At 32.3% G+C, this 25,823-nt stretch overlaps 4 protein-coding genes across 4 annotated transcripts; 2 read left to right on the forward strand and 2 right to left on the reverse strand.

Annotated features, from left to right (window-relative positions):
• Positions 1-1,521: 1,521 nt before the first annotated feature.
• Positions 1,522-3,011, reverse strand: LOC111274419 (prephenate dehydrogenase family protein). Its single transcript, XM_022859061.2, has one exon. It carries the CDS (start codon positions 2,742-2,744, stop codon positions 1,638-1,640), a length of 1,107 nt encoding a protein of 368 aa, XP_022714796.2. The 5' UTR covers positions 2,745-3,011; the 3' UTR covers positions 1,522-1,637.
• Positions 3,012-8,610: 5,599 nt separating this feature from the next.
• Positions 8,611-14,351, reverse strand: LOC111274418 (pyrophosphate-energized vacuolar membrane proton pump-like). Its single transcript, XM_022859060.2, has 8 exons — positions 14,004-14,351; positions 11,795-12,369; positions 11,289-11,668; positions 10,809-10,895; positions 10,391-10,721; positions 9,502-9,912; positions 9,249-9,308; positions 8,611-9,151 (listed from the first exon to the last, which is right to left on the reverse strand). Exons 1-8 carry the CDS (start codon positions 14,248-14,250, stop codon positions 8,945-8,947), a joined length of 2,298 nt encoding a protein of 765 aa, XP_022714795.2. The 5' UTR covers positions 14,251-14,351; the 3' UTR covers positions 8,611-8,944.
• A 4,262-nt stretch (positions 14,352-18,613) lies between these two features.
• LOC111275438 (glycerol kinase-like) lies at positions 18,614-23,730 on the forward strand. Its single transcript, XM_089755615.1, has 4 exons — positions 18,614-19,241; positions 19,582-19,803; positions 20,197-21,163; positions 21,322-23,730. Exons 1-4 carry the CDS (start codon positions 19,108-19,110, stop codon positions 21,565-21,567), a joined length of 1,569 nt encoding a protein of 522 aa, XP_089611741.1. The 5' UTR covers positions 18,614-19,107; the 3' UTR covers positions 21,568-23,730.
• Positions 23,731-23,918: 188 nt separating this feature from the next.
• On the forward strand, positions 23,919-24,798 carry LOC111318525 (VQ motif-containing protein 11-like). Its single transcript, XM_022921384.2, has one exon. The coding sequence runs from the start codon at positions 24,082-24,084 to the stop codon at positions 24,652-24,654; it is 573 nt and encodes a 190-aa protein (XP_022777119.2). The 5' UTR covers positions 23,919-24,081; the 3' UTR covers positions 24,655-24,798.
• The last annotated feature ends 1,025 nt before the right edge of the window (positions 24,799-25,823 follow it).

Consider the following 25,823-nt stretch of genomic DNA (forward strand, 5'->3'; position numbering starts at 1 on the left):
CTTGTTTTGGGAACAGAACCAAGTAAAATTGATATGCTTATAAGGCCCCTGCCAAACGGTGCAGAACTTTTTAAAGAATTTCAAATATCTTGCTCAAGCCATTTTCTATCTCATACCTTGGGTGGTAAAAGCTCAAATCTTTTACATCCCAGTTGGCATTATCCCTGTAAGCCTATAATTTCTTGTCCTAGATGCCTAAAAGTTAAAACCTAAGATGAACAATATGCAACCATTAACCACTATCCTATGATTCCAAGCCAACACTTCCATAATCAGGCCACAAGATATCAATTCCAATCAACGACTCAAAACAGCAGGAGTTCACTTGTTCAGCTTGGTCATAGCATAACATATGTTGCAAAAACAATAGACAGTTTCTCCACAATAAACAACAAATGTCATTATAAACACCATGATTTACCAATGAAACTCCCAATCATAAACCATCTTGTTGCATAGGTTGACAAAGATTATAACGTGCTACTAAAGCAACAATTAGGCAAAGAGAAATTTTATATGCCATCTTTTGACCATTTCTGGCATGAACTAGTGCATTGCCATAACTCATTCGTAGGATAGGTAATAGATAGCTAATTTAACTAACTAGATCACTTAATACATATGACGGCTCTGTTATTCTACAACTAGGACCAAACTAATAGCAAAACCATCACAAAATGTTTGCACCATCCATTCATCTCCAAACCATTTGTCTTAAAAATAAAACATAAATAACTGGAAGCAAATCCCAAAATACTTAGGGAGAACAAACCCTAACTTCTTTGCAGAATTAGTTCTTAACCTTGAATCTAATCAATCACTACATCCAGGTCTAAGAGGCAACTAGTTAATTCCATTTATGACTAAAAAGTTACAGCAGTTAATCATTGACAAATAGCAATAAACTCTCATTTCATAGAAAATAGAACAAGTCTGTTTAAGAGCCATCTACTTTTACATTACATTGTCCAAAGGAGGTTCAATCTTATCCCCATGAATTGAAGCCCCATTACTTTAATTATTAGGCTTCAAAATCTCAACGCCCATCAAAGACTCAACACAAAAGCTCTTACTCGTTTAGCTTGGTCATAGAATGACTATTTTCCAAAAGAATACAGAGTTTCTTCCAATCTAAAGACAAATCTCATTGGAACTGCCATGAATTTGCCAATGCACTTGCCATTCCTAAAACATTCTCTTGGATAGGTTGACAAACAGTAGAACTTATTATGGAAGGAACAAAATTATATACAATCCTAGGCCACTTTCTGGCATTAACTAGTAGTAAGTCAAAACTCTTCGCATAGATCTAATCTGGCTAAACGGGTCACTTAATACATAGGACAGTCTACTATTCTGCAATTAGGATCAAATGCAGCAGCACCATAAAATTCTGATCCAGCCATTCACCTCCAAAACCTTTTAAGGAAACAATAAACAATTAACAGAAAACAAGCCCCCATTTGTTTGCTGAGTTAGCAACTTCTTCACCAAAAGTCAAACTCAGTCATTTAGTCAAGGTTTAAGCAGCAATAATAACTAAGCTAATTCCATTAACAATTAAAAGAAAAAAAGAATACAAAGCTAACATCTTGACAAATATAGGAAACAGAACAACTCTGTTTTTTACTCCTTTTTTAAGATCCATCTTGTCTAACATTATCCAAAGGAGGTTCAATTAGACTTCCATTGCCAAGCAACTTCTGAGCCAACCTTCTATCTCTCTCCTTCTGTTTATCCCCAAACAACTGCTTCCCATAAACCTGATGTAGCCTCCCAAACAACAACTTCTTGATTGACTCAAATGCCATATCCAATCTTTCCAATTGCTCCATAGCATTCTGGTTATACATAAACAACCCATAATACAAATCAAAGCTATCCCCTTTAGTATTCTCCACCAAATTCAACAACGTCTCATATCCTTTGGTATTAATAGGCGAAGACTCCAACCCAAACTTCTCCAACACTCTCCCCATCGTATGAGTCACGAACTGAGACCCTGCCGCGTACTTATCATGCTCCATGCAACTCATCTCCACCATTCTACACCCTTCTTTTTCAAAAATACGCAAGAACTTCTCACATCTCTTTACCCTACTCTCTTCATTTCCAATCCTCACTTTGTCGTAAACAAAAGGAAGCCCCGCCCAGGTGTTTTTACCACTTTCAGGTCCGAACATGGGATGGGTACATAAGATATCGAAGTCTGAAGGTAAGTACTTTAAGAAAAGGTTTCTGGGGAACTCTTTAACCGAAAGTACGTCAACGAAAAGAGTGTTTCGACGCAGTCTTTGAAAGGGTAGTTGTTGAAGTAGAGTTTCAGTTGAAAGGATGGAAGTGGAGAGAAGGACGACGTCAGGGTGTTGCTCGAAAAGGTCGTTTGGGTCGGAGTAGAAGGAGACTCCGAGTTGGTTAGCGACGTCGGTGTAATCTGTTCTTGAGTGAGCGAGGAGAGTGTGGTGGTGACGACGGAAGGTCTTGGAGAGAAACTGGCCGAAGTTGCCGAAGCCTACTATGGCTATCTTGAGGGAAGTTGATTGGATGTAACGGTTTTTGAGGTGGGATTCGTAGTCAAAAGGTTGAGCTGCGTCGATGCAGTTGATTTGGAAGGAAGGGAAGTTGGGGCATTTGGAAGGACCTGGGAGGATAGGGAGAGGAAGAGAGAGGGAAATTGAGTGGGAGAAGGAGAGGAAAGGGTGGGATGGGGGATTGATAGGTCTTGTGACAGAGAATAGCAGCATTGTTCAAATTTGGAATTTGATTTTCCAAAGATTTTTAAAGTGGCAATTTTGAGAGATCTTTTATACTAATTGAAAAAAAGAGCGAAAACATTCAAAGACTATAAGTTTAGAGGGTTGGGTTGCATCACTTTTGATTTTTCTTCTGCAATTGATCAAATCTTGAAAAATGTTGTCAATTTTGCACCCATTTCCGCCATGGACTGATTGATTTCAAGTGATTTTGCTTTAGAATTGGGAATTGAAGATGAGGGTACTGGTGTTTCCAGGCTTAAGTGAATTTACATTCAAGTTGGAAATTTGGTCCCTTAGGTTTTTCTTTTTTAATTATATCAGAAAATAAAATTTTAATATAAATAAAAAAAATTTTGATTCAAAATTAAATTTTTAATAACTCCTCAAACATATTTAATTACTAAACTAAAAGGTTGAGAACGGTCCTATGCGCTTTTGCATCTTTTTGTTTCGTTCTCAAGTAATCAACAATAGAAATTATTACTAGTACTAGTAGTAGAGATACACGCTAGCAAGTAGCGAATAGGGTTGAAAATGTATTGTTATTCTTCAACGACTCAGCTGCCGGTATTATTACTCTGCCAAAGTTTCTGACTGACAGTGACACATGGCTTCGAGGCATGTGCGGTATTGCTTGTTTTAGATTGCTTTGATGCATTTCGTCCGTAACGATAACTACGTACTAGTAAATTGTAGTAGTACTCGTAGTCCTACCTTACACTACAATTTACATGACATCAAGAAGATAAGGTGGAGCGACCTTTTAAGTATTTCCCCCACTCTCAAGGGCCCTCCGCCCCCAATATTAAAGGAGCCGAGGGCCTTTTTTTTATTAGTTTGGATTTTTTTTTCAAATAAAAATTGAAAGTAATTTTATGAATTTTATTCATAATCTTTTTGTGTTATTCTTTAGCAAAAATATATTCTTTTTACAAATGTTACATATGAGTGAAGATAAATAAAATAAAATTAATATTAATCAAATTACTATTTTTTAACTTTTTTTTGTATTTTAATATTAAATCATCGAAACAATTAAAAATAATAATAATTTTTAAAAATACCATATGTCCGAATCATAGCTATCTACATGAATACTTTACGATGCATCCATATAGTTAACCTTTGAATAAGTTATTATAAAATTTTCGGTGAATACTCTACAATCAAAGAGTCAATGATCCCTTGATCTCACCTAATATTGATTGAGTAGAGTTGGGTTTTGAGATAAATATTAAGAGAATTTATTTAAATATAATAAAATTATAAAATTTTATTTTAAAAAATACGTCAAATTTTTTTTAATATTTTATTTTTCATAGCTATATGCAAGATCTCATGATGTGATTTTTTTTAAGAGATTAAAATCAACTCTTTGAACAAATAAAATATGCATTAATATTGAACCAAATGTAAAGATATTTAAATTTATTTTTTCTTTTAAATGCAAGAGAAAGTTCAAAAAAGTAACACTGTATGAATCGCGAAATGTAATCCTTCTAAAAAAAAACCTATCACTATTAAGCCTTTTTTTTATATAAGTTGTATTTTATTTATACAAATGAGCAATAAATTGCTACAATACATATATTCCATATATACAATCAAATCATATTCTTACTATTATGCAATACAATTTTATTTATATTCTAAGCATCACACAAAATTTTATTGATTAAGTCAACAGCAATTGAATGTAATTCATGTAATCGAGTCCTGACAACTTCCTTAATCTATTTATACACTTGTTTCTTTGTTCTTTTTTTATTCTTGAATAATTTACAGTTCCTTTCTCTCCATATATGATGTATATGAGCATTCCAAGCAATGCGCAATACTATTGATATCAATGCCTTGCCTTAATCATTTTCATTGCTAATTTCAATTCTTCGGCCCACTCCCCTACTACTTTGTCAATCCTGCATGATTTTAATATCATTCTCCACACCATTTTTGCATATTCATAACCAAAAAATAAGTAGTCCCTAGATTCCCTTCCATGTTGACATAGGAAACACCTTTCATCCACCTCCATTCTCTAATTCCTCAATCTCTCTTTTGCTAAAAGCCTATTTAGTATAATCTTTCATACAATCATTAAGTGTTTTAGGATATGATACTGAAATCAAATGAGTTTATGCCATTTAACCTTTTTTTGCTTAAACCTTATCTCATGCCAAACCGTTGCAATAGAATAGCCATCGCTAAAGACAGGCCGCACCTTAATGCTATTTTTCTGTTTGATGAATTGGCGTGCGATAGTGTGGAGTTGAAGTAGTTTCCTTAAGCCCCAATTGTTACCCTACTGTAGTGCAACTTGCCATTTACTTCTGCCTTTCAAGATATAGGCTTCAAGTTGAGCTATCCATATAGATCTTACTTTTGAAAAAATAGACCAAATATTTCTCATTATGCATGCTTTGTTCCAAGTTACGGTGTCTTTGATACTTTACCCTCCTTCAGAAGGTGGCAAATGGCTTTCCAACTGACTTTAGCTCTTTTGGCAGTCTTTTTTTGGCCTTTCCAAATGAAGGTAGAGCATAGCTGATTGATATTTTTTAACGCATGCTTAGGTAATATAAAGTGTCTACACCAATAATTGTATAAGTTGAAGAATATTGATTGGATTAGTTGTAGTATTCCAACATAAGATAAGTGCTTACTAGTCCATCTTTAATCCTAACTGTGATCCTCTCAAGCAATAGAGCACAATTTTTTATAGTAAACCTTCTGGTGACTAGTGGGACTCCTAAATATTGGACAGAGAGTAAGCTTACTCTGAATCATGTGACTTGTTGAATTGATTAAATCTCTTCCCTACCTATTCCTGTGGCATATATCTTACTTTATTTGCAATTAAGTTGTAACCTTGAGAATAAGTAGAAAGGTTGCATAACTTTCTTGACACCAATGATTAAATCCTTGTTTCCTTTTTAAGAAAATCAACAAATCATCCGTAAAACATAAATGTGTCAGCTTGATCTTCTTGTACCTAGGATGATAGGTAAACACTCCAAACTTGGTAGTTTCATTTAGTATTCTTGACCGTACATTCATTGTTAAAACAAATAGATATGTGGAAAATGGATCCCCTTCTCTTATTCCTCTGGCTCCTTGAAAATAGCCCACTAGCCCTTCAATAAGTATATAGAAAACATTGGGGTTGTATTACAGTTGTTGATCCAGCCTATAAATTTTGAAGGTAATCTAATGGCTGCCAAAATGTTGTTGATAAAATTTCAATCCAATGTATCAAAAGCCTTTTGCAAATCAATTTTTATAGCACACTTTGAGGATAATGTGATTCTACCATACCACATTACCATCTCTTGTGCCATAAGCACATTCTCTATGATGCTTCTTCCTTTTATGAAAGCATTTTGACTTTTGTTTATGATATTTGACAGGATATTTTTAAGCTTATTTGCCAAAATCCTGATAATGCACTTATAGATGATAGTACAACATGATATGGACTTGTAATCTCTAATCCTACTTGGATTTACACACTTTCAAACTAGTGTAATAATGATTGAGTTAAATGCAAAAAGCATTTGCCCAGTTTGAAAGAAGTGGAATATAGCATTTGTAACATCCTTACCAACAATAGACCAAGATTGCTTGAAAAAATGGGTTGTGTATCCATCTGGACCAGGAGCTTTGTCACTATTCATAGAGAACATAACAGTTTTGATCTCTTCTTTCAGCAGTGGCCTTATGAGTGCATCTTGATCTTCAGAAGATATTGAAGCATGAAAAAATTCAATAAAAAATTTTTGTGAACAAACTTTAACTTCCTTATCTGGTGTACCAATCATTTTTGGAAGAATGATACTACTTCCATGGAAATTTGCAAAAATTTTTCTAGTTTGTTCCCTTCAACATCAACAAGTACTCTTATTATGCTTTTTTTTTTTGTTTAGCTGCAACCATTTTGTGAAATAATCTTGTGTTTTGGTCTCTTCTTGCATCCAAGTTATCCTAGATTTTTACCTATAATAACTCTTCTCAACTTCCATTAACTCCTCCAATTCTGTGGATAAGGTACTTTCGAATTTAATCATTTCAATGCTTGGAATAGTTGTTAATATTTTTATCTATACAGCCTTCAGCTCTTTTTTTTTTCTCGCACCTTTACTGTTTCATCCCCTTAGTGCAAGTTGTTGTACTTTCTTAACTCTAGCTTCAATCTTTTTAATTTCTTGTGCAATTTAAACAATGGGTTTCCTGTCACTGACAGCTTTCAAGAATTTTCAACTATATTCTTAAACTCTTGATTCCTAACCCAGAAATTAAAAAACTTAAATGGTTTGAAAGGGAAATACCAAGCCATATTAAGTTTTATTAGTGCAGCACAATGGTATGATACCAAGCCAATTTTGTATTCTTATAAACTATATATTGATTGGCTTTCTGAACATGATTTTTTTTTTATTTTAATTGATTGATTAAGTTTATTAATAATATGCATAATATAATTGTAAACTTTTATATATTAACTAGGTTATATTCCGCATGTTGCTGCGCATCGATTTTAATATATATAAATATATATAATATTTATATTATTTCATAAATATATTAATATTAAATTATATTAAATATTAAATATATTTATTCAATTTAACTTTGATTCATAATTAATTAATAATAAATAGAAATAAGACTCAAAATTTAAATAATACGAAAGATAAGTATATTTTATCAATGATTAATTGAGTTTATAAATATTATAGATTCATAAATATCTAAATTTATAAATAATCAAAATGCATTCATTCATAAAGAATAACATCTAAATAGTACTTATACGACAGCATTCACGTGATATAATATTAAAAAAATAGATAGAAATATATATGTAAGATTCTATGTTCTAGCAAAATTTGCTAGCATTAGCTTTTTTTATTTTTATTAGGCCAATAGTACACTCTTTAATGGATTTGAGGTCCAAGTTCAAATTTTTGATACATTAGCTAGTACTTGTAATTAGATTCTTGTTGGGCTCAATATTTCCTCGACCAAAACAGCCCAACAAGGTTAAGTTCGTGAAAAAAACAAATGAACAGTGTTTTAAACAAGCTCCACATCTACGCCACTTGATTCTACTAATTCCAAAACAACTAGAAATTAGTCTTCTTAAAATAACTTAGGTTCAATATTTTTCGAAGTGGTACTGATAATTAGATAATCTTTTTAAGAATAAACTTTTATGTACTAAATTTCCAGGTTCGAATTTTGACACCCCTTGTGCTTTCCTGGTTTGCACCCGGAAGGAGCTCGTGCATTAGAATTAGCACTACCTTCCCAATGAAGGTCCCATTTCTACAACCGTTTGGAACTAGCCTTTACTTGCTTTATCATTTTTTTTTTTTCATCTTAATACTTTTTAATATTTAGACATAAAAATCATATTTAATACATAAAATGATAAATAAAATACAATGATAATCATCTTATAATATATTTGATTTATATCTAAAAAGATAAATAAAATTACAAGATCGCATAAGATGATCAAATCCTTACAAAATAAAAAAATTATTTTTAATTTATGAAATTAAATTTATATATCTTATTCTACATTAAAAAATTACATTAATAATTTAAATTGAACAAAATTTAAATAAAAATAATTTTGACCAACAAATAAAATTATTTTATCCAAATATTTGCAAACATCAAATATAAAATAAAATAATATTATTTAATTTAATCTTATTCACGATATCATCTTATCTTATTCTATTTATATATTGTGTACCAAACATGTCAAAATTACATTTCTTTTAATTACTTATCATCTTTTCAAGTTCTTGTTTTAGACCAGTCTCCATAATGCTCTTTGGTTAAATGGTGAAAAAGGATTTGACATTACAAAATTCCAAAACTAAGCTGTTCCAAGACCAAGAAAATAAGACGTACCACCTTGACTCTTCTTACATGACAATGACCATTTTGCTGCTATTGTCCTAACCTATCTCAGTTATCATCATTATCAACCCATCAAAAATAGTAATGACTACAACTAAGCAAACTAACTTGGAAAAAAGAAAAACCCATAACAGGCAATATTGATCGATACAGGAATTAAAAATAATGGGTGAATGGGAAGAACACTCTTACGCAGGGAAGCTAAGCTGTGGTAACAAGCGCCACTCCCTGTCATGTTTCCTGCCAACCCCACTCTAAAAGATCTTGAAGAGTAGGCCACCGTGAGTGGCGAAAAAGGGAGCAAACACAAGTGACTCAACTGCCATAAGCTTGATAAGGATGTTAAGCGAAGGACCGGAGGTATCCTTGAGTGGATCTCCAACAGTGTCACCAATGACAGCTGCCTTGTGAGGATCAGATCCTTTTGGACCGAGGTTCCTTGCATGCTCTGAGGCACCAGCCTGACAATGAAAACATATAAATCACTTAGTGATAAGAAGGGCACAATGAAAGTACAGAAGACAGTAAAGAAGGTAGATACATACACCAAGTATTTACCTCAATGTACTTCTTGGCATTGTCCCATGCCCCACCAGTGTTAGAAGCAGAAATTGCAATCTATCAAAGAACAAAGTCCAGTGAGTAACCATAATCAATGATTTTAAAATTCACTCACTTTCCAACCAAAATCCATCAGGCTTTCACAAGCAGTTTACTAATAAATTCTTACTGTCTGCATGATTACTGTTCACAAATAAACTAAAACAGAAATAAGAATTTGACAAAAAGAAATCTCCCGTTCCAACTTTACCTGAACGCCAGAAACAAGAGCACCAGCAAGGACACCAGCAAGAGTCTCAACACCAAAGAAAGTTCCAACAATGAGGGGAGTAAGCATAACAAGGGCACCAGGAGGGATCATCTCCTTGATAGAGGCATCAGTTGAGATTTTTACACAGGTAGTATAATCAGGCTTGGCGCGACCCTCCATGAGACCAGGAATGGTGTCGAACTGTCTGCGAACCTCCTCAACCATCTTTAAAGCTGCACTTCCCACACTCTTCATGGTCATGGCAGAGAACCAGTAGGGAAGCATGGCTCCAACTATTAAACCAATGAAAACCTTCGGGGTTAAGACATCAACAGTAGAGATAGCTGCACGGCTCACAAAGGCACCAAATAGAGCCAATGACACCAATGCTGCTGACCCAATGGCAAATCCCTGGAAACATACGAGAATAGTACATCAAATATAAAGGACCAGTAGTTGGGAATATTAAACCAGAAAAAAAAAGAGTAGTTTAGCATGGTAAAAGAGACATTAACTTTGAAAAAAAAGGAATTACATAGACAGTCACAATGCAGTATGAGTGCAGGGTACCTCAAAAAGAGACATTTAACTTTGAAAAAACAGAAAGGAAATACATAGACAATCACAATGCAGTATGAGTGGAGGGTACCTCAAAGTGGATTAGATTGATTATAGAATAGAATTCAATGACTCTCAAGACCATTTGGGGTTTGAGAACTAATTAGAGAGATCAAATTGTTAAACAAACATGTTTGGTAGAAGCAATAAACACAATAGTTATGGCTTCAACTATGCATAATTTTTGCTATATTATGATTTAAGCAACTAGTGTTTTAAGTTAAAATCAATCTCCTCAGAACAATCTCCAGAAAATAATTCAATGCAGTACCTTTCCAATGGCAGCGGTAGTGTTTCCAGCAGCATCAAGCGCATCAGTTCTCTCACGAATGCGATGGCTCATGCCAGCCATCTCAGCAATACCTCCAGCATTGTCACTGATGGGACCGTAAGCATCAATGGCCAACCCAGTTGCAATGGTGCTCAACATTCCAAGGGCAGCAACTGCAATCCCATACATGGCAGCAAAGCTAAAACTAACAAAAATGCTGATTGCAATGGCGAAAATTGGGATGATCACAGATTTGTATCCTAAAGCTAGTCCAAATATAACGTTGGTGGCTGCACCTGTCCTGCAGGAATCAGCAACATCCTGCACAGGGCTGCAAATACAGGAAATGATTTATCAAGATAGAAAATTTGAAGTAACGCTGCTATTAAAAAATAAGTCAAAGCACTATTTCTGATACCTGTAAGCATTGCTGGTGTAGTACTCTGTAACAAATCCAATAATAAGTCCAGCCCAGAGACCAACACCCACGCACAAAAATAGTTGCCTGCAAATCAAAATCATTTTAGTGGTTGTAGATATCCTAAGCACAATGAAAGCACTGACATTAGAAACAGGATGCTAGGCAAGACTTGCTACATGCAACCACCTGCTTCAGGTCTTTATGAAGTTTATAATAACATTCATGTTAATAACATACAACGATATCAATTCAATTTTCAAGCTATGCTGATCTCAAGAAACTAATTAGCTCAAACCCAACTAATTGATAACTCACCAAAGATTTTGTAGAATTAGAATTTAGGGGTAAAAGGTCGTAATCTTTCCTAATATCACAAATTAGGAGCATAGCTGTGTGATAGTACGCATCTAGCTAGAAATTCTAAAAACCACTACTTTCATAACATGCTTGCTGTATAAAACAATCATGTAACCTCACCAGTTCTTAACAACTTTCTGAGCCCCAAAATTGTAAATGGTGAAGGAGGATGGCACACCAATCCAAGTAACAATTGCAATTCCCACAGTCATAAGAATAGTGGAGATAATAAGCTGCCTCTTCAAAGCTGGTTCAATTTCGTTGACAGCCCTGATTTCAAAGAAATCAGTAGCAAATAGGGTTGTGATCAAACAGACAAGAATACCCACAGAACTAATAAGCAGAGGATACAACATGGCAGTGAACTCATGGTTTACTCCAAAGGAGGATATAGAAGCAACAACAAGAGCAGCACAGGAAGATTCAGCATATGAGCCAAATAGATCAGAACCCATACCAGCAATGTCACCAACATTATCACCAACATTATCAGCGATGACCTGATTGATAAAAAAAATTAAATCCTTTAGGGACTCTGCATCAGAAAATAATTACTTCTGGAAAGATTATTGACAAGCATATAATTGACATGGAATAAATATATTCAGAAGAATAATTTGGCTTACAGCTGGGTTTCTTGGGTCATCTTCTGGAATGTTCCTTTCAACCTTTCCTACAAGATCAGCACCAACATCAGCAGCCTTTGTATAAATACCACCACCAACTCTTCCAAAGAGTGCCATAGAGGATCCGCCAAGACCATAACCAGTAATAGCCTCAAAAAGGCCCTCCCAGTCATCACCATAGTACAGCTTCAATAGATTGATGGCAATGTAAAGCACCAACAAACCATTTGCTGCGAGGAGAAAACCCATAACTGCACCAGATCTAAATGCAATAACAAAAGCTTTTCCAACACCTTTTCTTGCTTCTAAGGTTGTTCTTGCATTGGCATAGGTAGCAATTTTCATCCCAAGGAACCCAGAAAGAACAGAGGTGAATGCACCAAGCAAGAAGGATACAGTACTGAAGATAGCAGTGGCAAGAGCTGGTTTGCATGTCTTCTCCTTATCATAGGTGCAAGGCTGGCTCTTTGTGCTGAAGCCCTCAACAGAGCCCAGGAAGAGGAAAATCAGGATAGCAAAAGCAATCATGAAGATGCCAACATACTGATATTCAGTAAAAAGAAAGGATGTTGCACCTGTTGCACCCATACATCAACAAGTTAATTGATATAGATAATAATAGATCATAAACAAGGGACTATCAATAGTTTATCACATCTCTTAAAGTGCTATAGGCTACACATTTAAAAAGAGCATAATATGCACAATCTTCAGGAACAATAAAACAACCAACTTTTAACATCACTGATACATTAGGATAGAAACAAAAACCTAGAGTTTAGGATTAGATACAATATTAAAGCATAGGTAAAAGCAAATAAATGAGGGAAAATCATAAACCTCCCAATCAGTCCAAATGCAGAAAAAATTTAAAAACATACCACCATAAATAAAGAACTAACTTTTCCATGAAACTACCTATAAAACTTGGCCTAGAGCAACAAGGCTTAGCTTTTACTCTTAAGTACTAGAAAAGCTAATTAATGCACCTCTTATAGTTTAGGGAATCGAAAATCTTTTGCATACAGAAATGCAACAAAAACATTATCATATATAAACATGCTTAGATGTATGAGGTTCTCAGCATCTTTCAAAATTTTCATACTTTTATTATTAAGATTAATAGATAGATTATTCTTAATTCTTAAATCAATCTATTATAATCATTATTAATTAAAATGTCACTCCTAATTTATTAATACATTATTTTTATCTTTGTTATTATTATTATGAATTACTAAATATAGTAATTGTATTATATTATATTATTTTATTATTGTTAATAAGGTAAAAATATAAATAATGGCGGTCAGTAAAATTTAACCCTTCCCAATAATAATAAAAATAATCAAATAAGAGCTGCACAGAATAAGTTCAGAAGCAGGTACAATTTCCAAAAATAAAAAAAGCCCTAAGCAATAAAATAAAATATCTTCAATAAATTAGTATCTTTTTCTTTTTTTCAACAAAAGTTGGAGAAAGGAATAAGTATCAATTATTAAAAAAGGCACCAGTGGCAGTAATATTCTATGCTGATATTATATTCTCAATTATTAGTCTGAGGGAAAAAACCAAAGATATGGAAAATGGGCCACGTGCAGCACACGTGCAAGAGAGGCTAATGATAATGAAATCCATAAAACCAAATAATATTTACTCGTATAAGACAATATATCATAACTGCAAGCAATGAAACCACCACCAAAGGTAAAGCCTTTCCCAGTCTCTAATCCTTAGATCCAATTAAAAAAATTAATTAAAATTATATTAAATGTGAATGATGGAAAGCAGTTCTAATAGAAGACCCATGAACTCATTTGTACCATCAAAGCAGACAAACCTCAATGTCCCTTAAAAGATATTTCTGATAAAAAATTTAAAATAGATTAAATTTAGAAGGAAAAAAAGGAAAAACTTTTAACAGAATATAATTTTAAACAAAAGCGAAACCTCCAACTTTAACAATTTAAATTCAAACTGCTTTAGTATCTCCTTGAAAAGTTGCAATGAAGTTGAACGTTGAATTACTAATTTCATTTCTTTTTAATATAAATTATTTACTATTACAATCAAGACATGCGATTATTAATGATACTACGTCAAGGTTACGTGAATTCTTATTACTCAGAAAAATAATAGGAAACAAAAAATTTAAAAAAAAAAAAAGAACAAAGAAACCAGATCTAACATTAAAATCCAAACATCTCACCTTCAGAGATAGCGCTTTGGATATCAGCGCACTTGGTGACAACGCTATGGTCATCGATCCCTTCCTCTTCCTCAATCAAGAAATCACTGTAACCCTTCTTGTTACTATTCGCCGATGCATGGCGCTCGGAAGTGAGCTTCACGCGCGACACCATCACCCACTGCACCAACGAGAAAGCTATTCCAATCATGGCGCATACTGGCACCACGATCTCCGTCGCCAAGTCCGACAACACTGCCTCCCCCATCGCCGCCAACAGCTACAATCCTCCGGCCACCTCAAAATAGAAGGGTTTGAGATAAATGAAGAAAGTAAGAAGTGAGTTGGAGGAGTAGAGCCTTTTTCCCTGAGAGCTGAGGTGAAATAAAAATATTTTTTATATTCCAACCAGAGGAATCCCGTGCAAAAGAATCTATATAATATTTTAAAACTTTTGTTTTGAACCGCTCGATTAATTTTATGTCTGCAGATGATAAACGGTAAGTGATGGCATATACGAGAGAAGGGAATCACCTGGTAACTTTAGCGCGTACTTTTGACGCATCGATGTCGGAATCCATTCTATTTTACTCATTTTCAATAATGCGAGTAACTTTCGAGGGAGTGATTCGGTGCGCCACGTTGTTTTTATAGGGGAAAAGCTTTGGCATTGTAGGGGGTCGGTGATATTACATTGATAATTTAAAACAAGGTAAAAATAATATTATCTAAAATTTTAAAAAAAATTAATTAATAAATTTAATAAAATTAAAAAATATATTATAATACATAATTTTTATATAATATATCATCTAAATATAATATTTTATATCATATAATTGTACAAATTATTAGATTTACTTGTTGTCGTTGATTGGGTGCAAAGGGTGACGTCGAATGTTATTTAGAACAGAGTAGAACAGCTCAGTAATATACAGTAGCAGAGACTGGTGACGTCAGATGTGTTGAATGGTGTGCAAACGGCAAATCCCTTATCGGATAATATTTCTTTTGTTTTTTTCTTTTAATTCAATAATAATTAATATTTTATTTTAATTAATTAATTAGTATTATGAAATTATTCGACGTCCACTCAATCTTTATCTTTATTATTATTATTATAATCCATTATCTGTTTCTTAACATTTTCGTGGCCTCTATTTCTTCACTAAATCTTTGGACCTTGAAAAACAGAACCATTTCTACTCAATAATTCGAGTTTGTTCCCTTCAAATCAAATGTTATTTATATCATATATTATGGATATGTATGTAAAAGACTTTTTATTCGAGTTTCTTTTACACGAGTTTGTTGGTGCTTTACATTGCCATCAACCTATTGAATCCGTACTATGGTGATGACTGGGAGGGCTATTACTGGTTATGGTCTTGGGGGATCCTCTATGGCACTCTTTGAAAGAAAAGGAATGAAAAAAAATTTTATTTATATATATGACATAAATAAAAATAAGAAATATACTTAATTTTTCTTGATTTTCTAATTATCTCAAATTAGAATAAAAGGAAAAAAAAGAATAAATTTTTGAAATATAAAATGATTATTATATCTTTATTAGTTTTTTTTAAATTAAAAGTGTATGATTTTGAATTTTAAAATTAAATAGAAAATAAAAATATTATTTATCAATAAATTTATTTTTTTTATTTTTTTATTTTTATAAATTTCATTGATAATTATTTTCATGAAAAAATAAAAAATTGAAAATATGAAATATATTAATATAAACATATAAATATTATAGTAAAAATAAAGATTATCAAAGATTATAATAGAAAAAATAATATAATAAATTAGTTTTTTCTCTTTCTATTATTTAATCAAATAATAATTATTAAGATTTTTATTTTTTATTAATTTTAATTATCTAAATAAAAAATATATATTTTTAAAAAATTTTCCTTTTTTTTTTTTTTACTAATGTTTATTAAGGGGGAGAGGACAGCAAGAGCGATGAGTGAAGGCTAAGGAGGAAGGGTTTGCAAATTGCAATTGCCAAAAACGGTTTGGACAGCAAAACAGGGTTCCAATGCTGGTTGGTCTAGTTGGTATAAATTATACCCCTGTGCTCACGAGTTATTTGAAATCAATTTAAATAAAATTTAAATTTATTTTAATTATTGTCAAATTAAATTTTAATGATTTGATTTATTGAATGAGTATAATTTGAATAATTTATAAGTTTAATTTTAGTTTTATGTTTTAATATATATTTATTACTTTCAATTAAAATTATTATTTTATTTTTATATATTTATTTAAATTCAATTTTAAATATAAATAATCAAATTTAAAATTAAAATTATTTTTACTTGATAAACAAACTGAATTAAATAAACTTGAATAATTTTATATTTATCTCAAATCAAACTTAAACTAAAACTTAATTAAATTCAAAACGAATTTCGAGTTTAATTTAAAATTTTCACTATATTAATTCGGTTTCACTTGATAGCACTGAAACATTCTAATTCCAAGTACCTCCGTATCCCACCTCTGAATCCTTTTCTTCTGGATAATTGCGTTCAAATCCATAGGTCCAACCACAAGGCTATCGTCCATGGATCTCGACTTTAATTTCTAGAAACTCTCCATTTTGGGCAATAACATTTGAAACCTTGACCCAAATTGTTTTGGGCCAACTCGCCTACGGCAGAATTTTTTTTTGAGAGATGGAAAATTTTTTTTTATAAAAAAAGAGATTAATGTTATCAATTTTTTAATCTGGTATTTAAATTTTATAAATTTTTAATATGATATTTAAATTATAAATTTATTAATTAATAATTAATATAATATTCACATTTTATGTAATTAATTTTAAATGATGATATATAATAAAAAAATATTTCACTATAATTTAAATATCACATTAAATATTTTATTAGGCATTCATAATATTAACCTTTAAACAAGTGAAAAGAATCAAATCCATGGAATAAGATCTTCTAATTCTAAGGATTAAAATCAATACTATTTGAAATTGAGCCATATTAGAATATTGGAGTGGAACAAGAAAATAAAAATATAATATAAAACAATGGGAAGCAGCAGACCTATTTTTTATGGACGAAATTTAAATAGCCAAAAAAATTCAAATTAAGCAATAAAAAATTATTAATTCGATGATATTAAGATCAATTTTAAAATTAATGATCTTGAATTTGGATTTGATCAATCGTATCTAATAAAAAAAAAGTTAATCAGCAAAATTAAATAACCACTTAACCAGTACAAAAATTAGTTTTCTCCCACGTACACTTTTAATAAGCTCCTACCTAATGTTCAATATACAAAATGTTCACTTATATATTTTGAACAATTTAATTTTAAATCGATTAATTATAAAAATTAAATTTAAATTTAAAATATATTAATTTGAATAATTTAAACAGTAAACTTTAATAATTCACAAAAAATCTAAACTTGTTTTGATCCAAAATAACGCAATTATAAATAATTAAAGCCAAACTTAATTGGACTGTCCAATTGACAAAGAGGCATTATTAATGTGAAGAATAAACCAACGAAGTATTAATTCAGTAATAAATAATTTGGTCCCAAACAGATTTTATATGTCAAAAGCAAGGGTTCGAAATTAAAAAAAAAAATCCTTATTGAGAGATGAGATCATTTAGATGATCATTGTTCTTAGATCATTGATGCTTTGGTGATACTATTTAGGTAAAAAAAAATGTGAAAAATAAATTTTACCCAAAAGAAAGAAAAAATCTAATGAAGCGAGCAGAGTAACGGTTTTTACTCTTGAGATAGAGACAATTAGAGGCAGCGGCACGTGGTCCGAGATGCTGCTGCACGGGACGAGCGTGCAACTTTTTTAAAGGCAACGTATGACTGATCTGAAGCAACTACAAGGCGACACATGTCTTCCTGTCATCCGTCAAGTCATTTTGCCAACCATGAACTATGGAACGATGACATCACAACAGAAATTTTGTACTTAGTACTTGCCGCCCAAAAATCACGTATGTATTTCCTTTCATAAATTTTTATCTATTTTTTTTGTCAGATAAAAATTTGTATGAAGCAGATATTTTACGTTAACATATGTTATTTTTATTTAAATTATGTTATCTAATTATATTTTTAAAAATTTAATTATATTATATATCATATATTATAATTAAATAATAAATATTTATTTTAATAATCTTATTAATTGTTATCAGATAACATAATTTAAATATAAAAATTATATAAATTGATACTCGCTTCATATAATTTTTTTTTAGAAGTTATAATTGAATGTTTGAACCCAATTAGTCATAAATGAACAAAAGTAGTAATATAAATTCAAAAATATTTTTACCTTTAATAAATGCTTTTATTTTTTATTATTTACTTTTTATTTTTATTAATTCGTATAAAAAATACTAATTGCAAAAGCATATAACAAATGAAACTTTAATTATTTTAATTAATATGCATGATGCATTTGGCTTGATTATTTTAGGCATTTACTTGTTCATGAATCATGACAATGAAATGATATACTAATAAAATCCTTACTTTCATTTCCATAAATAAAATTTAACATTTTTCAAACATGAAATTTAATCTAAATAATTCATTCAATTTTTTAAAAATAAATTTTTACAAGAATTGAAATTTAATTTCCAACATTTACAATTTCTATTTTCTTATACTATGAACATCCCTTTATAAAAAATATATATAACATTAGTCCACAAACATGGAAGTAACAAAAGTAGCATCTCTTAATCCAAAATCAAAGCCAACAAATCTTAGTTTTAGTTTTTCCATATTTGATATCAACAATTATTAAATTTCTATAAGGAAGAGCATATTAAATGAACATCCATAATTTTCACAATCATAACGAAATTATCCAAGACAATAAATCACATTTTTTTAAAATTACCATATTTTGAAGATGTTTGGATAAATTATGTGATTCTGTCCACATTCCCAAGAAAAAAAAAAGGAAAAATTTTCCTAGGAAGCAAAGCAACCACCGCCCCTCTTTTCTCTCTTCACTCTGTTTTCCTCTGTTTGATCTCTGCATCGAAGTTGACCAACAACCAAGAAGAAGAAGAGCCCCTTCCCCAAAAAAACATAGAAGAAAATGTCACAGGAAGAAGTTTTCATCGGCTCTATCGACCAAGGCACCACCAACACCCGGTTCATCATCTATGACAAATATGCTTGCCCCATCGCATCCCACCAAATCGAGTTCACTCAGATCTACCCTGAAGTGGGGTGCTACTCCAAAACTCATTGCCATTTTATATTCTTTGATTTTTGTCCCTAGAAATACCCAACGGTTAAAACTCGAGACCGTCCAAATCAAAGTTTCATGCTTGGAATCCCGAGAAAAGAAAGATGGAAGTTTTTTTATAGGAAGGAAAAGAGTTACCTTATATTCAATGTTCATAAAAAAAATAAATAAATAAAAAAATCTTTGATTTTGAATAAATAATGAGGTTTTTTGCACCAATATAAAACTTGGGTATGATGGATATTACATAAAGATTGAAACTTAGGAGTATTTATTGAGTTTTTTTTTTTTTAAATTGTTTGGAAATTTGGATCGTGTTAGGTGGGTGGAGCATGATCCAATGGAGATATTGGCGAGCGTGAGATTGTGCATTGCCAAGGCATTCGACAAGGCTATAGCTGATGGTTTCAATGTGGACAGTGGATTGAAAGCAATTGGATTGACCAATCAAAGAGAAACAACTGTTCTTTGGAGCAAATCAACTGGTTGTCCTCTCCATAACGCCATCGTTTGGATGGATGCTCGTACCAGCTCTGTTTGCAGGTCATCCTTTTTTGTCCATTTCCTTTGTTATTCCTGTTTGTTAGTTGTTCGCATTTCTTTTGGATAAATAAACATAATGATCTTATTTTCATCAGGAATCTTCCTTATTTTTAATGTGCCCAGTTTTTTGTTTGATTGTTTGTTTTTTAATTGGGTGTAAAAAATCTTAATTATTTACAAGTTGTAATCACTACCCACCTCCCCTTTCTTTGGAAACTTTAATCTTGATTATTGGGTTGATGTATATTCCTTGGTTTTTGTAATTATGAATTACGTTATTGGAATGATACTTTTAGTTTTCTGTCAATAGCCAGGTTTTGTAGTTCACTAGTTGCCGTTCTTTTATGGTAGTTTGAATTCCATATTTTGATGTTTGAGGTGATCCTTAATTAGGAAATTGGAGAAAGAACTTCCAGGAGGCAAAACACATTTTGTGGAAACATGTGGTTTGCCCATAAGCAATTATTTTAGTGCAGTGAAGCTGCTATGGTTGATGGAGAACAATGATGATGTTAAAGCTGCTATTAAAAAGGGGGATGCCTTGTTTGGAACTATAGACACATGGTTAATCTGGAACTTAACTGGAGGTATCAATGGTGGATTACATGTTACTGATATCTCTAATGCATCACGGACGATGCTCATGAATCTGAAAACCCTTGATTGGGATAAAACTACATTAGAAACTCTAGGGATACCAGCTGGAATTCTGCCCAAAATTATAAGTAATTCTGAGGTCATTGGTAAAATTGGCAAGGGATGGCCTATTCCTGGTGTTCCAATTGCAGGATGTCTTGGTGATCAACATGCTGCACTGGTTGGGCAAGCTTGCCGAAAGGGTGAGGCCAAAAGCACTTATGGAACCGGTGCCTTTATCCTTCTCAACACAGGTAATGAGTTAGTTAAGTCAAATCACGGTCTCCTAAGCACCCTTTCTTTCAAGCTTGGTCCAACAGCACCGACCAATTATGCTTTAGAGGGCTCTATCGCTATCGCCGGAGCTGCAGTTCAGTGGCTAAGAGACAGTCTTGGGATAATTTCCAGCGCAAGTGAGATTGAAACTCTGGCATTACAGGTTGATTCCACAGGTGGGGTTTACTTTGTTCCTGCTTTCAATGGATTGTTTGCTCCATGGTGGCGAGATGATGCCCGTGGGGTTTGCATTGGTATCACAAGGTTTACAAGCAGGTATCATATTGCTCGAGCAGTGCTTGAAAGCATGTGTTTTCAAGTGAAAGATGTATTGGATTCAATGCACAAAGATGCAGGCGAGACGGGTAAGGTTAAGAATGAAAAAGGGGAGTTCTTGCTTAGAGTGGATGGTGGAGCCACCGTCAACAACCTCTTGATGCAAATTCAGGTCAGGGCTCTATTATGTACCTGCTGTTTTCTCTTTTCTCCCTTGCAATTACATAGCTTGTTGCAGTCAATGATTGTTATTCCTTGTTGAGAGCCTGTCTAAACAATTCATACTTACTCCTGTGATCATATAATTTCTTTTTAATCTGGGGTTCTTAGGCGGACTTGCTGGGGAGCCTTGTGGTGAGACCAGCTGACATACAAACAACAGCGCTTGGAGCCGCATTTGCTGCTGGATTAGCCGTAGGAGTGTGGAAAGAAGATGAGGTTTTTGCTTGTGGACAAAGGATTAAAACTTCAACTATATTTCGTCCCACGTTAAGCGAGGAACAAAGGAAGAAGAAGGTGAATTCTTGGTGCAAAGCTGTTGAAAGAACTTTTGACTTGGCCGATCTTTCTATTTGATACAACAGTTAATTCCTTTTGTTATCATTTCCACTTCTTTCTTTTTGGCTCTTCGTTTCTCAGATGGTTGTTCTGTTTCTTGTAATGTCTAGTCCTGTGTTGATTTTTGTGATTTACAGACAATCCCATGGTTCTATTAAGCTGCATCATTGGTAAATTTTTTTTAACTATTGCTAGCCATTGCCCAGCTAAAATGACAGACGCTACCAATGTTTTATTTCTAATAATTTCATGTTAGATTAGATGGTCATGAGAGTACATTTGATAATTTTAGATGCCTTATGGTGCTAATTTTAGATATTATATATTTAATAATTTTAGACATGATACAATGATAATTTTAAATATTAATGACATGATGTTAAAATAATATATAAAAAATTTAAAGAAAGAAGATGTTTTTATTCTAGGGTCAAAACAAAACTAAGTCTAAGAGATGACTTATATTGTACATATAGATTGCCTATTAAGAGATAATATTGATAACAAGATCTGAATTTAAATTTTACAAACGAAATATTCAAATTTTATCGATTTATTAATTTCGTACATTTTTGTAAATATTGTACATGCACGATTCTAATTTAATTGATTATGATTCCAATTGAAATGTACATTTCTAATTTAATCTGTGTACATAAGGTGGAAATTAAACAAGAAAGGTTGAAATTATAGAAAACTAAAGAATTAGTTTAGACTGTGTTCAGCAAATAATTTCAATATGTTACATTAAAATATTTTATAAACAAGAAATTAGCAAGGAAGAAAAAAAAAAAGAACTGCCAAAAGAGCATAACGGAAAGCAACAAAGAAATCCCAATGATTTTCTGAAACAACGTACCTACTGCAAAAGCATCAGAGCAAAGCAAAGAAACTACGAAGGGGCACAGCCAGGAAAACCTGAACGAACGAAAGAAAGCTGTGCGGTGGCAACTTTTTTTGTTTTGTTCGTAGATGTGAAAGGCCAATCCCTCACGCAAACGAAACAAGGAAAAAGCAAAGAAAGGGAAAGAAATTTATCCACACGGAATCAATCACAAGGCAGCGCAGAGGGGCGTGGTGTCCTGAGCAAAGCAGCCCAGTGTCTGCGACTGCAAAGTCTTCTCGATCGTTTCTTGTTACAAATTTCAATGACCCCCCGCTGACCCTGCATGACCCATCATTCATTGCCGCTTCATCCTCGATTTAATCGACTGCCCCTCTTTCAATATTTTTTTCAAGAATAAAATTTAAAAATAAAAAAAATTATTCCATCTTTAAAACCAAGATAAATTATTAATTCATAAAAAAGTTTATAAATCTTTTGAAAATTTAAAAATAAGAGAGATTAGCTTATTTCTAAAATCAATGTTTTAAATTTACAAATCATCTATCAATAAAAAATCATAAAAATTAAATTTAGATATTTTACATTTAAATTCTAAACTTTAATAACTTAAAGTCTTTAATTGTAATAATGCTTCATTTGAATTGCCGTCACATTACCTTTCGTGCAACAAACCACTTGGGAGTAGCCAGCTTGTGTTAATTCCTTAATCAACCGCTCTCCCATGATCACCTAGTCTTCTCTTCCACTTTTTGAAAGAAATAACTAGCAAGTGCAACATTTTGTCTTGGTCATCACAATCACATCGTTATCGTGACATTCACTAAGCGGGGAATTTGGACTTTTTAAGAGCGGCTCCATACCAGTTATTACCTTTCTTTTATGGTTTGTCGCCGTATAGTATCGAATGCAAGTCAAAATTTGCCCTAGTCTTTTGAATTCTTAGGCCATGAAAGTAGTAGATAGAGAAGAGAGTCAGCTCCATAACCATAAGAAAATAATATATTTAAAATTAATATAATTAAAAAATATTTTATAATTAATATAAAAATTATATATTTATCTTGCGTAATGTAATTTGTTCCCTGAACAAGTCTTTCATCTTCCCTCGAACCTTCCTGTGGCCTACATTTTCAAGCAAAAGGCTATAATGGTGATTATCAATTAATTTTAAGGTTAGGTCGAGGAAGCTTCAAGGGATTGAGTTTTTCTTCATGAAAACGTGTACTCGGAGGTCAATGCCGTGTTTCCCATGGAATACTATTGTCGTTCTTTATCTTTTAGAAAAAAATATTTATTAATGATTAAAATTTTATAATAATTTTTGTATTTATAATTTAATTATTAAATTAATAAAATTTTTATTTTTGTTTTATTTTATCATTTCAACCAAACAAAATAAAAAATTTTATTTAATTATGAATCAAAATTCATGATGCCTTGAAATTAAAAAAAACAAAATACCAACAATTTTTACATTTTCCGTCTATTATTAATATCGCAACACTCCTCCCGCTGACTCTCTTCCCCCTACAGTCTGACAATTTCTCTCCCCGCAGAGACACATTGCCCCATAAAGCAATAGCCAAAGCCGATTCAAATCAAAGCCTAAGCTTAAAACTCACCTCATTTCCGTTTCCAACGCTGTATAAAACAACCACAACATCACTATTTTCTTCATCTCCGTCATGGCTTCCCCTTCTAACACCACCACCACCACCATGCACCACCCTACTGACCCAGTCTCAACCAACACCACCTTCGTCCAAGCCGACCCTTCCACCTTCCGCACCATTGTTCAACAGCTCACAGGCGCCTCCGACGACCCTTCCTCCCCAAAGCTCCCTCTCACCCACCCAGCTCGCCCAGCTGCTGCATCCGACATAGGCCCCAAGAAACCTGCTTTCAAGCTCCACGAACGTAGACGAGCTATGAAGAAGCTCGAAATCAAGCTGAACAACAACAACATTGGCAAAAACGAATACCCTTCGGATTTCTTCTTTGTTAGAAAAAGAGGGTCGTTCTTAGTTTCACCCGTTTCAACACTGGACTTCTGGTCCCGTGGGGGAAGTGAGAGTACGAGGTCCCTAGTTGAAGAAGAAGAAGAGAAAGCCATTGCTGAGAAAGGTTTTTATTTGCATCCGAGTCCTTTGAATACGCCTAGAGCAGGAGCTGAGCCTGAGCTGTTGCCTTTGTTTCCTTTACATACTCCTAAGGAAAGTAGTGAGCATGATTATGATGCTACTTCTTCTTCCAAATGATTTGTTTATTTTCATTAATTTAGAAATATTTTACATTTTAAAGCAGCTAATAGAAAAATTTAGAAATGCCTGCTGCTGCTTCATGTTTCTTTGGGATATGAATATTTGTAAATTAATATTATTAGGATTAAGATTCTTCCATTCCATTACTTGATATTTATCCGAAAGAAGTAAAAAATTATCTATTAGATGCTTTGAAAAAATTATTTCAAGATAAAGCAAACAATATTTAAAAAATAAAATAAAATATACATGTTTTTGGGGTATAAAAAATTCTCATTTCTTTTATAAGAGAATTAATTTCCTTTTATATGAAGCAATCCCAATGTTATTTTAATAAGTTTTCAGCCTGTATCGAGTTCAAACTAACTAGATATTTTAGAGTATGAATTTAATTTTAATCATTATTTTTAATAAAATAATGAAATTAAAAAGAATAAAAATAAGATTTTTTAAATTTGAATATAAAATTTTTCAAAAAGAATATATATTAAGAAGTGTTCATTCAATATAATATTTTAGAAATTAATGATTAAAGTTGAACTCATTTGATTAAAAAAGTTAAATATGAACAAATAAAGTCTGTCATGGGACAGAAGAGTATTAAATGTAATAAAATTTTGTTCGGTAATCTTTAATTTGATTAAGAGATTTGATTAAAAATTCAAAAAAAAAAGAAAAAAGAAAAGGGCGGGGGAGGGATTCTCTAGTGGTGTGAGCATTAATTGTACGGTAAAGCTGGGCTGAGGAGCCGTTGGATTTAATGAGCGAGAGTTAGAGCGAGGAGAAGAGACAGGAAGCAAGCGGCTCCTTTGTCAGACAATGCAACGGATAGGATTCGTCTTTATTACAGTAATAATTGATTAGATTGAGATATACCCTTTTAAATTGATGAAATTTAGACATCAGTTTACATATTTTTTTGTTAAATCTTCACCGTCCATTTCAATATCGACGTTCACGATCTTATGCAATGTGCTCTAAAATTCCCAAAATCACAAAGCCAAGTAAAATACAATAAATGTAATATGGGCACATGATATTCTTTTTAATACACTTAAATTGGGGTCTTGTTTGGATATAAATTTTAAAATCTGATTCCAATCAAATTATAATATTTTATTAATAAATATTATTTTTAATTAATTTTAATTTCAAAATATTAAGAT

Source organism: Durio zibethinus, chromosome 26 (assembly GCF_047325235.1).
Source record: "Durio zibethinus cultivar Kanyao isolate XHJ-2024 chromosome 26, ASM4732523v1, whole genome shotgun sequence".
Taxonomy (NCBI): Eukaryota; Viridiplantae; Streptophyta; class Magnoliopsida; order Malvales; family Malvaceae; genus Durio; species Durio zibethinus.